General features: G+C 47.4%; 1 protein-coding gene across 15 annotated transcripts in view; it reads right to left on the bottom strand.

Annotated features, from left to right (window-relative positions):
- The window catches only part of LOC135971594 (uncharacterized), a 47204-nt gene that overhangs the window by 8581 nt on the left and 25265 nt on the right, over positions 1-13358 (bottom strand). For 3 of the 15 annotated variants that reach the window (XR_012415137.1, XR_012415138.1, XR_012415139.1), the window contains exons 6-7: positions 4539-5552; positions 1455-1623 (exon numbers count right to left, since the gene is read on the bottom strand). The exons of 2 other annotated variants lie outside the window; for them this stretch is intronic. Coding sequence is in view for 9 of the 13 variants with exons in the window: in XM_065547402.2 (XP_065403474.1) it covers positions 5336-5552 (217 nt within the window). In the remaining 4 variants the exon portion in view is untranslated. Of the gene's footprint in view, positions 1-1454; positions 1624-3740; positions 5553-7457; positions 7711-9825; positions 11860-13358 lie in introns of those variants that run through there. 10 more of the 15 variants (XM_065547413.2, XM_065547414.2, XM_073996220.1 and 7 more) reach the window with 6 other exon arrangements.

Raw genomic sequence — 13358 nt, 5'->3', positions numbered from 1 at the left:
TGCAGTGAGCTGAGATCCGGCCACTGCACTCCAGCCTGGGCGGCAGAGCGAGACTCCGTCTCAAAAAAAAAAAAAAAAAAAAAGAGTATTTGAAAAACAAAACAGAAAATTTAACATCAGACACACAAAATATTTAAATTCAGAAATTAAGTTAAAATGTGGGTGGTGTGCCCTTTTAATGTCATACTGGAGCATTGTTTCATAGATACTTGTTTTACAAATAAAGATTATTTGACTATTTAGAGGAGTGACTATCACACATTAGAGTACATCATAATCACCTACACAGCTTGTGAAACCAGCTGCTGGGCCCTCTACCAGAGTTTCTAACTCAATAGGACTGAGGTGGGGCCTGAGCATTGCATGTCTATGTTCCCAGGTGACGCTGATGCTTCCAACTTGAGACCATGCTTCGAAAACCACTAATGTAGGGAAATATGCCAGAGAATGTGTTATGAATATACTTGAGAATATGTATATATGTTAACTTACAGATTTCTGTCCAGTAGAAAATATAACTCCCAAAGAGGACAGTTTTATTCCCTATACACCTTTTTTTTTTTTTTTTTTTTTTTGAGACAGAATCTTGCTCCGTTGCCCAGGCTGGAGTGCAGTGACATGATCTTGGCTCACTGAAGCCTCTGCCTCCCAGGTTCAAGCGATTCTACTGCCTCAGCCCCTTCAGTAGCTGGGACTACAGGTGCCCACCACCGCACCAAATGTTTGTGTTTTTAGTAGAGACAGAGTTTCACTATGTTGGTCAGGCTGATCTTGAACTCCTGACCTCTGGTGATCCGCCCACCTCGGTCTCCCAAAGTGCTGGGATTACAGGCATGAGCCACTATGCCCGGCCTCCCTTTAGGATATTAACAAGTTTTGTCTCTATCTCAGAATACATTTTGGAATGCCCTTCCTGGAGCACTACAGACACTGTCTCTCAAAACACTCCTTGAACTAGCTTCACCGTGTTGCTGACTCCCTTGTAAATTAAAGAAATATCTTATACATATTCCTTCATTATTTGTATGAAAGTCAAGCTTTTCATATTGTGAAAATTATACTTCAGGCTGGGGGCAGTTTCTCAAGCCTGTAATCCCAGCACTTCGGGAGGCCAAAGTGGCAGGATCACTTGAGGCCAGGAGTTTGACACCAGCCTGGCCAACATGTCGAACCCCATGTGTACTTAAAAAAAAACAAACTGAAATTAAAATTAGCTGGGCATGGTGGCACACACCTCTAGTTCCAGCTACTTGGGAGGCTGAGGCACAAGAATTGCTTGAACCTGGGAGGCAGAGGTTGCCATGAGCTGAGATCATGCCACTGCACTCCAGCCAGAGCCAGAGCAAGACTCTGTCTCAAGGAAAAAAAAAAGAAAAGAAAATTATACTTTGATACAGTATGCTAATATAAAGGATATGATATGGTTTGGCTGTATGTCCCCATCCAGATCTCACCTTGAATTGCAATAATCCCCACATGTCAAGGGTGGGACCAGGTGGAGGTAATTGAATCATGGGGGCAGTTTCTCCCATCCTCTTCTCATAATAGTGAGTGCTCACGAGATCTCACGGTTTTACAACAGGCTTTCCCCTTTGCTCGGCTCCCCTTCTCTCTCCTGCTGCCCTGTGAAGAGGTGTCTTCTGCCATAAATGTAAGTTTCTCAGGCCTCCCCAACCATACAGATCTGTGAGTGAACTTAAACATCTTTTCTTTATAAATTGCCCAGTTTTGGGTATTTCTTCATAGCAGCATGAGAATGGACTAATACAGTGTGCTGATCACAGCCCAGACAGTAGTATACAGGGACTACTATACTTTGATGCTAGAGGGATTCCCATTAAGCTCAGGAGCAATATGTGCTATCATTACCATCATTTAACATTGTTCCAGAGGTTTTTAGGTCAGCAGTTCTCAAGTGGAGGTGACTTTGCCTCCCTGGGGATATTTGACAATATCTGAAATCATTTTGGCTGTCACACTGAGGAGTGCTACTGGCATGTAGCAGGCGGAGTCTGGGGATGCTGCTAAACATCATGCGAGGCACAAACAGCTCCATAACAAAGAATTATCCAGCCCAAAACACCAAGTAGTGCTGCTGTTGAGAAACGCTAGTCTAGACAAATAAAACATGGGAAATCCATTAACATAAATATGGGAAAATAATAAACTAGCATTTGCCAATGGCAATCAAACTAGAAGGTCCAAAAGAAGCACCTGAAGAACAGTTAGATTTTGCAGGGGCTGCATGGCGGTTCATGCCTGTAACCCCAGTGCATTGTGAGGTCGCATTGGGAAGATCTCTTGAGGCCAGGAGCTCAAGACCAACCTGGGCAACGTAGTGAGACAGCATCTCTACCAAAAATTTAAAAATTAGCCAGGTGTGGTAGTGCGCTCTGAGAGTCCCAGCTGCTGAGGTGGGAGTATCACTTGAGCCCAGGAGTTGTAGGCTACGGTGAGCTGTGATCATGCCACTATAGTCAAAAAAATTTTTTGAGACAGGGCTTTTCTCTGTTGCATATGGGGTCTTGCTATGTTGCCCAGGCTGGTCTGGAACTCCTGGCCTCAAGCAGTCTTCCTGCCTCAGCCTCCGAAAGTGTTGAGATTACAGGTATGAGCCACTGCCCCTGGCCTTACAAAATAAAACTTAAAAAATAAATTACAAGGAGTTATGTGGCCAGTGGAAAGATGGTGGAAAACAGTTGTTCATGTGACCCAGTTGTAACCAGTTATAAAAGTATCAGGATTAAGAAATGTGCTGTGTCTGGCTTTCCCAAGTTTAGGTTCCTGCTGAAATAATGAGGTGGATCTTTTCTGCCTCTTCTCCTCACCTCCCTGCAAGAACTGTGCATTCTGACGGGCAGGCTCTTACCTCTGGCAGGCCACAGGGGGCATGCAGAGCCTTTCTGTGTGTGTTTTCTGGGTACTCGGGTAAAGACCCCCTGTTCAGGCATTTGTTTAGGATATTTGGCCCACAGAGGAAGGAGGGTGGAATCACCTGGGAGGGGCAAAGGTTTTGACTGGAAGGAGGAGTGACCTGAACTGCAGGTTCTGGGTCTGCACTTTGTTCCCATGCAGCACCCGATTAGTGGTGATTGCGGCCTGGAAGTCAGGGGCCTTGGTGGCCAAGTGTTGGGTTGACAGGAGGAGCTAAAGAAGGTAAGGGACATTTATCCAGCACTGCCCCCTGTCTCATCCCCAAATCAGTGTCCTCTGACGGCTCAGACACAGACCCGGCCAGCAGCAGTGCAGGTTAGGAAGGACGAATGCACTCAGCATGGATCTGCTCCACAGTCTCCGCCTCACTTCATCTCGGGTTGGAGGGAGTGAGTCTCCACAGCACTGATGATATGCTGTCAGCTGAGAACATTCAGCTTGATTAGAAAGATAAGGTGGGACATCTCTTGGGCATGGCATGTGGAGCAGTGCCATCCCTCTGTGGCAGCGAGCCTAGCAATAAACCAGAATGTGCAAAACCTGCGTCCCAGGATCACCATTCCTGGAGGGAAAGCCTATATTGTCAAGAATCCCACAACTAAATTAACCCAAACATTCCACCCAGCTTGGAAACACCAGTAGAACTTTGACATTAATACACTAACCCTCAGGTCTATACAGAAATGTGTAAGAATAGCCACATACTGTAACATGCGGTCATTGAGAGAGGAGCCCGTCAGAACAAATGGAACCAAGTTCAGAAATATGTGTCTAGGTGCAAGATGCCAGCATGTGTGCCAGCCAGGGAAGCAGACCAGGGGGAGATATTTATTAAGATTTAAAACCAGGCTCCATAGCTCAGGCCTGTAATTCCAGCTCTTTGGGAGGCTGAGGTGGGAGGATCACTTGAGCCCAGAGTTTGAGGCAGCAGTAAGCTATGATCATGCCACTGCATTCTAGCCTGGATGACAGAGCGCGACCCTGTCTCTTAAAAAAAAAAAAAGTGCTCAGATGCGCCCTTCCATGGAGCCACCTTTGACACAGCTTCCAAGACTGGCAAGGCCTCACTCAGGACCAGGGGGCCCAGCTGTACCTCAGTTTCCACCACCTGAGTGGCACAGTGTCCTCAGTCCAGTCTCTGTTGGGTCTCAGATCCCCCGATCATGCCCGTTCTGCCTCATTATGGCCTCCACTGACCATAGCCTCTTCCACCTCCCCAAAGGGACCCCTGCTCATGCTCCCCAGCCCACAGGAGTGCCTGTGTCTCCAGGATGCCCATCCTGCTGACTCTGGGCTCTATGTAGGAGAGCTGGGCAGGCTGGATCCCGCCACTGAGTTCAGTCTCGGGGATCTCCACCCACACAAGGCTTCCACTGATGGGACATAAGTGGCCAGGGGTCATTTACATCCACACAAGAGCCACATGGTGACCAGGAATGGGGTTCTGAGAGGTTTAATGACTTGCCCAGGGCCCCAGAGCTGACTAGAATTCCTGCACTGCCACATCCACGCTGTGTCTGGGCCTCCCACTCTGGGGCCCGGACACCCCTCTCCATCTACCAGGCTGGGAAACACATTGCCGCAGTTTCCTCCCAGTGACTTACAGCAGTTGCAGATTTCTGGGCGGTCTTCTACAGGGCCCACTACAGCAGGGAGCCGAGAACTCTTACAGAGCCCTGCGTTCTCTCTCCGCCCCCTTCAGCTCCGAACTCATGTACTAGCTGCTCTGGTGTAAGAACAGGCCTTGGTCAGAGTGTTGGGGCTCTAGTCAGTAGCCCAGGCCTTCAGGAATCAGGTGATGTCAATCTGGAGAGGAGGTGCCTGCTGGGGAAAGCAAGCATGGGCAGCCCCTTTTCCTTCTCGGGGTCCCCTGAGAATCTGAAGGCATCCAGGGTAAAGTGCAGGGTTCAGCTGTGTCCTGGGGTCCAGGAAAGCCAAGGAGAAGTTGCTCTACCTGCTGTCCACCAGGCACCCTGGGAGAGAACACCTCAGCCCACCCCAGCCCAACACCAGATCCCAGGGACAGATCCACCTGTAAGAGGGCAGCATGAGACTGCCCCCATTGTCCCCAGAGAGTCCCCTTAGTCATGGGCAATGGCCAGGGTGCAGGTGGGCCCAGCAAGTTGGCCCAGCATGGGTGTGGCTGCCCATTGGTCCTCTGAAAAGCCTCGGGCTTGTGGCAGCTGGTGTATGTCTGGGCTTGGAAGTAGAGGATGTCCTCCAGAGGGCAGGGGACACTTGTTTTGCATTCCGGTCCTCTCCAAGTACAGGGACCCCAGGCTCTGGGCACCCCACCTCTGCATGCCCTACCCACAGTCTACCACCGTTTGGCCCAGGCAAGTCGCCCCAGCTCCCACAGAGAGAGCCACCCTCCCCACCTCCTAATGCTTGCCCACACCAGTCAAGTTCCATTCTGGAAAAGCCCTCCATGACCTTGGGAAGGCACCTCCTCCTTGGCTCCTTTCCAGAGCTGTCGTCTCCACTTCCATTTTCTACCTATCATTCGATGCAAGACCAGCTTCTTCCCTGGGCCAGGGCTGCTCTGGAGGCAGGAAGGTTGTGGCCAGGCCGTGGGGTGTAGCAGAGCACCCGGTATAGGCCAGGCTCTCCAGGCACACCTGGGCAGAGAAGTCAGAGACACATAGGTGAATGCCCCTCCTTCCAGCCCCACCCACCTCACAGGCAGAAAGAGGGAGGCTTCACAAGGAGGTTGAGGTAAACAGGGGAGCTGGAGTCACCTCTGTCTGATCTCCTGCCCTCCTGGGGGAAAGCCAGATGTCGGAACTGTGAAGTGTCGAGAGCCCTTGCCCAGCCCTGGTTTCACCAATGAGGCTCAGGGAGGGGCTGGGTCAGCCCAAGTCACTGAGTCCATAAGGGAGGGTTCTGACCATAACCCAGGACTCTAGAGCTAGCAGAGGCCACATCCCTTTCCCACGTAGACCAAGGTAGGGCTTCTGGCTTCTAAGGCTGAGGCCCAGCACACCTCTCCCTCCCCTTGCCTGCAGCTGTTGTCACACATCAGAAGTGAGTTTTTCCCTGAGGAGCTGGAGGCGCAGCTCCTTGGGCTGGACCAGGTGGCCAATCCAAACAAGTCCCTGTGTGTCCCCACCAGCTGGGTCTTCTCACACCATGCAGCAGCTGGGGGCACCAGGATACCCTGTGGGATTCCAGGGATGAGCCCTCCCCAAGGTTCCCACAGCAGCACTGCCACCCCCAGACCTGCCACAAGCCCCGTGTCCATCCAGCCTTCGAGAACCTGGCCCCTCACACATACCTGCCCCACTCCTCACACCTGGCTTTGCTGTGAAAAGTGGTACTGGTTCCACCTGGGCCAGCTGGAGAAGGGCCTCTGGAAATCACCATTTTGGGGATTCATTCCAATCATTCATTTATTCACCAAATACCCACTGTCCACTTTTCTGTACCAGGCCAGGGGTGATGGTCAAGCGGAACACATGTTACAAGCTTTCCTCTCTTTAGAGACAGGCAGGTGGACTCTCACACCATAAGGTGCCCTCTGGGCCAGGGAGTGCCCAGGGTTGCATGCAGGGGAGGGCCTCGCCCACAGGAGGTGCTGGTGGGTACGGACGTGGAGGCCGCCAGGGAGTGACCGTGTCCAGACAGAGGACCTAACATGTGCACAGGCCCAGGGTGTGACCTGGGGCAGGTGCGGGGCTGCTCTATCTGGAAGGCTTCCTGACTCTGCCAACGATAGGCCGTGGCTGGATAAGGCTTCATGTCAATTTTTAACATTTAATACATTTTGATTATGTAACTAAACATTATTGTGATAAAAATTATGAAATATAGAAAAGTTAAAAACACAAAAGACCAGCAAACACCTTCTCTCCCTAAATAACCGCTTCAACAGTGTTTTCTGACTTTTTTCTCCATGTATCTGCAGCTATAAACATAAGCTGCACAAGATAGTATCCTTCCCCATATTCTGTTTTGGAGCTGGAGTTTTCACTCAGCAGTGAATAGAGGCAGGCTTTAAACAGGCCAGGCATTGTGAGGGCCCAGGGAAAGGAGACTGACCATGTTGCTGGGTGACCTTGGGCAAGTCTTACCCTCCTCAGTGCCTGGATTTTCTCAGTGTAATAAAGGGGAGGAAGTGCTGTAGTAGGACCCCATCAGCGCTTTCCAAACTCAGAACCGCCACGTGGAGCTGTGTGAGCTGTCACTGCACAGCCCCAGGGGCACAAGCATTCTTGTCATAGCCTCTGTGAGTGGGGCTCCTGCCCAAAAGTGTGGTGTGCGAGCCTGGGGCCCACAAGAGGATTTCAGGTGATATGCAGATGCATTTAGTTTTACCATTACCTTCTATTTGTAGTAAATGAGATCGATTCTCACCATGAGGGTTTGTTAAACCACAGATCACTGAACCCACTCCTTAGAGGTTCTGATTCAGGAGGTCTGGGGTGGCACCTGAGAATCTGCATTTCTAATGTTCTCAGGTGATGGTGATGCTGATGCTGCTGGCTCAGGGACCACAGTTTGAGAACCACTAACCACAGATTTCCTTTTATTCATTCATTTATTTAAGGCAGTTTTGCTCTGTCACCCAGGATGGAGTATAATGGAGCAATCACGGCTCACAGCAGCCTCAACCTCCCAGGCTCAAGCAATCCTCCTGCCTCACTTCCCGAGTTGCTGAAACCATAGACGCACACCACCATGCCCAGATATTTTTGTAATTTTTGTAGAGACAGAGTTTCACCATGTTGCTTAGGCTCGTCTCGAACTCCTGGGCTCAAGCAATTCACCTGTTTTGGCCTCCAAAAGCAAAAGTTTCCTTTTAAAATACATTTATTTAAGTTTTAAAAATGTGTTGACTTAAAGCACATGAATAGATCTTCAACACTACTGAAGAAATGCAAATTAAAACCATAGTAAGATATCATTATATATCTGTTAGAACAGCTCAAATCAAACAGTGACAATATCAAATATTGGCGAGGATGCAGACAAAACTCTCTCATATATTGCTAGTGGGAGTATAAAATGGCACAGACACTCTAGAAAATAGTTTGGCAGCTTCTTTAAACAGACACCTCAATATATGACCTTGCAATTGCTCCTGGGCATTTGTACCAGAAAATAAATAAACTGATGTCTGCACAAAAACTCACACATGATTGTTCATGGCAGATTTATTTGTCATAGCCCCAAACTGGAAACAGCCAAATACCCCTACTAGGTGAATTGTTAAGCAGACTGATACACCTATTTTATGAAATGTTATTCAACAATAAAAGGGGGGCCAGGCACAGTGGCTCACACCTATCAACTCCGCACTTGGGAGGCCGAGGCAGGCAGGTTGCCTGAGGTCAGGAGCTTGAGACCAGCCTGGCCAACATGGTGTAACCCCATCTTTACTAAAAATACAAAAAAATTAGCTGGACCTGGTGAGGGGCACCTATAATCCCAGCTGCTCAGGAGACTGTGGCAGGATAATTGCTAGAACTCGGGAGGCAGAGCTTACAGTGAGCTGAGATCGTGCCACTACATTCCAGCCTGGGTGACAGAGTGAGACACCATCTCAAACAGAAAAAAAAAAAAACAATAAAAAACAATAAAAAGGAACATGCACAACTTGGATGGATCTCAAAGGGCATTTGCTGAGTAGGAAAAAAAAAAAAAAAAAAAAAGCCAGTCTCAAAAGGCCACATACTGTGTGATTCCATTTATGTAATGTTCTTTTTTTCTTCGTTTGGTTTTGTTTTTGAGATGAACTCTTACTCTGTGGCCCAGACTGGAGTGCAGTGGCACCATTTTGGCTCATTTCAGCCTCTGCCTCCTGGGTTCAAGTGATTCTCATGCCTCAGTTTCCCCAGTAGCTGGGAGCACAGGTGTGCACCATCATTCCTGGCTAATTTTTGTATTTTTAGTAAAGACAGGGTTTTGTCATGTTGGCCAGGCTGGTCTCAAACTCAAGGCCTCAACGGTTCCACCTGCCTCAGCCTCCCAAAGCACTGGGATTATAGGTGTGAGCCACCGTGCCAGGCCTTCATTCACTCATTCATTGACAGAGTCTCACCCTATCTCTCAGGCTGGACTGCAATGGCAGGATCACTGTAGCCTCCACCTCCCAGGTTCAAGTGATTCTCCTGCTTCAGCCTCCCGTGTAGCTGGAACTACAAGCTGGTGCCACCATGCCTGGCTAATTTTTGCTTTTTATAATGTTCTTGAAGTGAGAAGATTATAAAGACAGAAAGTAGATTAGTGGTTGCAAGGAGTAGGAATAGTGGAGGGAAAGAGCCTGGAATGAGTGCAGAGGAATAGCAGGAGGGGAATTTTTGTGGTGGTGGAACAGTTCTGTATCTTGATTGTAGTGGTGGTTAAAAGAGTCTACATATGTGATAAAATGGCATAGACCTAAACACATGACATTGTTAGATATTGTTCTACATTTATACAAAATAGAACCTTTGGAGGAAACGGAGTGGAGAGTACATGAAGCCTTTCTGTACCATCTTTGAAATTTCCTCTGAATCTATATTTCCAAATAAAGGGCTAAAATTTTTAAAGTTGCTTTAGACAAAAATATTGAATAAAAATAATGTTCATTGTATGCAGATCTGGCAAACCTTTGACACATTGAATGACTGGCATCTCTAATCCATCCAATAGCCAATTGCCCCTGGCCAGGCCCTGTCCTAAGCTAGGTCACCTGCTGGAAGATAGGACTCTGGACTCTCTCCTACTTGATTTTGGGGTAGAGATGCCAGATAAAATATAGGATACCCAGTTAAATTTAGATTTCTGATAACAAATAAACTATTTTTAATACGTTTGTACCATGCATATTTAGGACATACTTACACTAAAACTTATTTCTCTAAATTCTTTTTTCACTGTCTTCACAGGTGTTGATATTTCTCTAAATTCTTTACGTATGTAGTTACTTTAAAGCTCTTGCTTGCTAATTCCGATGTGTGAGCCATTTATGGGTTTTGTTTGTTTATTTGTTTTGAGATGGAGTTTCACTCTTGTAGCCCAGGCCAGAGTGCAACGGCACCATCTCAGTGCACTGTAACCTCCACCTCACCTGGCTGGTCTTGAATTCCTGACCTCAGGTGATCTGCCTGCCTCAGCCTCCCAAAGTGCTGGGATTACAGGTGTGAGCCACCATGCCCGGCCCTTTTGTTTGTTTCTTTGAGATAAGATCTCACTCTGTTGTACAGGCTGGAGTGCAGTGGCATGATCTCAACTCACTGCACCTCCACCTCCCAGGCTCAAGCCGTCCTTTCACCTCAGCCTTCCAAGTAGCTGGGAACACAGGCACCTGCCACAAGCAGTCCTGACTGGTTTCATGAAAGGCAATTTTTCCACTGATGGGGTCAGGGGTGGTGGTTATGGTATGAAACTGTTCTACTTCAGATCATCAGGCATTAGGTTCTCATAAAGAGTGTGAAACCTAGAGCTCTCACATGTGCAGTTCACATTAGGGTTCACGCTCCTGTGAGAATCTAATGCCTGCTCATCTGACGAGGGGTGGAGCTCAGGCAGTAACGCTCACTGCCCACCACTCACCTCCTGCTGTGCAGCCTGGTTCCTAACAGGTCACCGACTGGTACAGTCCACAGCCTGGGGGTTACGGACCCCTGCACACCCCCACACCTGACTAATTTTTGAATTTTTAGTGGAGATGGGGTTTTGCCATGTTGCCCAGGCTGGTCTCAAAGTCTTGAGCTCAAGTGATCTACCTGCCTTGGCTTCCCAAAGTATTGGGATTACAGGCATGAGCCTCCATGCACAGTGGGTCTGTTTGTATTGACTGGTTTTCTCTTTAGGATATATTTTCTCACTTTTTCACACATCTAGTATGTCTTCAGCTGTCAAATGTTGTGAACATTCATTGTAGAGATGTGGATTATGTTATCCTGCTCTAGTGTTGAGTTTTGTTTTGGCAGGGAATTAAATTACTGATGGGTTAACTTGATCATGTGTGTCAGACTACATTTTAGGTTTTGTTAGGGTGAGCTGTTGTTCAGTTTTGCCCTTATTCCTGGGGTATCTTCCTTAATCCCAAGGCATGGCCTTCTAGGCCCTCCTGGGAGTATCTGGGATATTCATCGAGGCCTGAGATTCCAAGAGTGGACACTCTGGCTGAACCAGAATTCAGATGTGTCTCCAGCACTCTGTGACCACTGAAATTGCTGTTTAGCTTTCAGCTCCCCATTGGCTGTTCTGCGCTGGGCCTTGCAGAGTCTCAATCCACACATTCATAGTGTGAGATTTGGCCAAGGACTTGCAGCAAACTCTATAAGATTTCTGGGGCTCCTTCTCTGCAACTCCATCCTTTCTGATACTCTGCCACATACATTTTAGCAGCCCTGAGCAGCAGTCTCTGTTTCCTCCACCAAACAACACTGATCCCTTCGGGCTGGACTCTGTTTCCTCATGCTGTCCTTGAGGGTTTGGAAACTTTCTTCACCAGAAAAATGTAGCAGTCCCTTCATGTGATTCCCTTCTCACAGATTGTACCTGGAACTGCCTATTGCCCAATGCCTGAAGACAATTTCTTCATGTACTTTGCGCAGCTTTGTAGTTGTTTATGCTGGGAGACTATCATCAATACAGGTACTCCATCGTGGCCACAATTTGAAGTACTATTAATATCATATTCATTCTATTCTAAAAGTAGAGAAGATAAAGACCAACAATTCTAAGAAAAATGGAAAGTTCGAACAGGAAAAATAAAGTTCAAAGAAAAAGAAATGCAAATGCTGCTGACATACAGGATAAAATGTTTAACTTCCCTGTTAATAAGAAAGATACAATTTTAGGCTGGGCGCAGCGGCTTACACCTGTAATCCCAGCACTTTGGGAAGCTGAGGTGGAAGGATCTCTTCAGGCCATGAAGTGGAGGTGGCAGTGAGCTCAGATAGTGCCACTTGGGGTTACAGAGCGAGATCCTGTCTCAAAAAAAAAAAAAAAGATACAGATGTAAACAACATTCTGCAACCTCTACATGTGGCCCTGATTGTTAACAGGGACCAGATTTGCCTTCAACCTTTAATAACTAGAAAAATGGAACAAAATATATAAAACAATAGTTTTGAGACATTGGAGAACGGTCGAGCAGAAGTATAATCCCTAAAAGAAGGTGAACCCTACAGTGTTCACCCTCGGAAGCAATTACAGGCTCCAGCACAGGGAGGGGAATCCAAGGTCCAGTGGTCGTGGTGGATTGAGGAGACAGAGATCAGAGCTTGGGAAGGTCTTCAAGGCCGGTAGAATTTGTGAGGTAGAGTACCGGGGAGAAGGTGGGAGAAGAGAGCGCGTGTGCTCTGGAGACTTATGGAAGATGCCCTCAAGCCCTTGGCAAAGGGCTGATATGGACATATGTGAGAAGAAAGGACACAGGGAAAGAACCTCCAGAAAGCAGACCGAAGAATTCCCAGAGCTCACAACAGGCTAGAGATAACTCATATTTTCACTGGTCAGAATGAAAACACCTCATAACACTTAGGAAATGGAAGGGAAGCCTTAGAAAAGTATTGCCTTAATAGTGGGGCTAAATGAGCACTGGAGTAAAGGCTTCTCTGAAACTGTCCGAACAAAGATTGAAAGCAAATCTTGATAGATCCAACTTATTTCAAGTAACTAGTGCTGGAACAGAGTCCCACACTATTTAAAGGAAAACAAAATCTAACAATCACAACACAAAAACACAATGTCTACCAGTCAATAAAAAATCACCAGGCAATGGCCAGGCACAATGGCTCATGCCTGTAATCCCAGCACTTTGGAGGCCGAGGGGTGCAGATTGCCTGAGGCCAGGAGTTCAAAGCCAGCCTGGCCAACATGGCTAAATCCTGTCTCCACTAACAATACAAAAATTAGCTGGGAGTGGTGGTACCCAACTGTAGTCCCGGCTACTTGGGAGGCTGAGACATGAGAATCACTTGAATCCAAGGAGACAGAGATTGCAGCGAGGTGAGGTCACACCACTGCACTCCAGCCTGGGTGACAGAGTAAGACCCTATCAAAAAAAAAAAAAAAAAAAAAAAAAAAAAAGGCAAACTAGAGCCTAGAGCCAGGAGAGAAATCAATCAATGGAAATAGGCCCCAGAGATGATGTAATTAGTAGATACGGATGTTAAAAAATATATTATAAATATGTTCCGTATGTTCAAGAAGGCTAGAAAAATCTGAACATGATGAGAACAGAGAAATGGAAGATATATTAAAAAAAAAAGCAAAAACCTCACGGGCTGGGTGTGGTAGCTCACATCTGTAATCCCAGCACTTTGGGAGGCTTAGACATAAGGATTCCTTGAGCCCAGGAGTTCAAGACCAGCCTGGGCAATGTAAGGAGACCTATCTCTATAAGTAATTTAAAAATTAGCCAGGCATGCTGGCATGAACCTGTAGTACCAGTTACTCAGGAGGCTGAGGCAGGAGGATCACCTGAA

This window comes from Macaca fascicularis, chromosome 7, assembly GCF_037993035.2.
Source record: "Macaca fascicularis isolate 582-1 chromosome 7, T2T-MFA8v1.1".
In the NCBI taxonomy this organism is placed as follows: domain Eukaryota; kingdom Metazoa; phylum Chordata; class Mammalia; order Primates; family Cercopithecidae; genus Macaca; species Macaca fascicularis.
The sequence above is the reverse complement of the archived record's forward strand: the minus strand, read 5'-3'. Positions and strand labels throughout refer to the sequence as shown.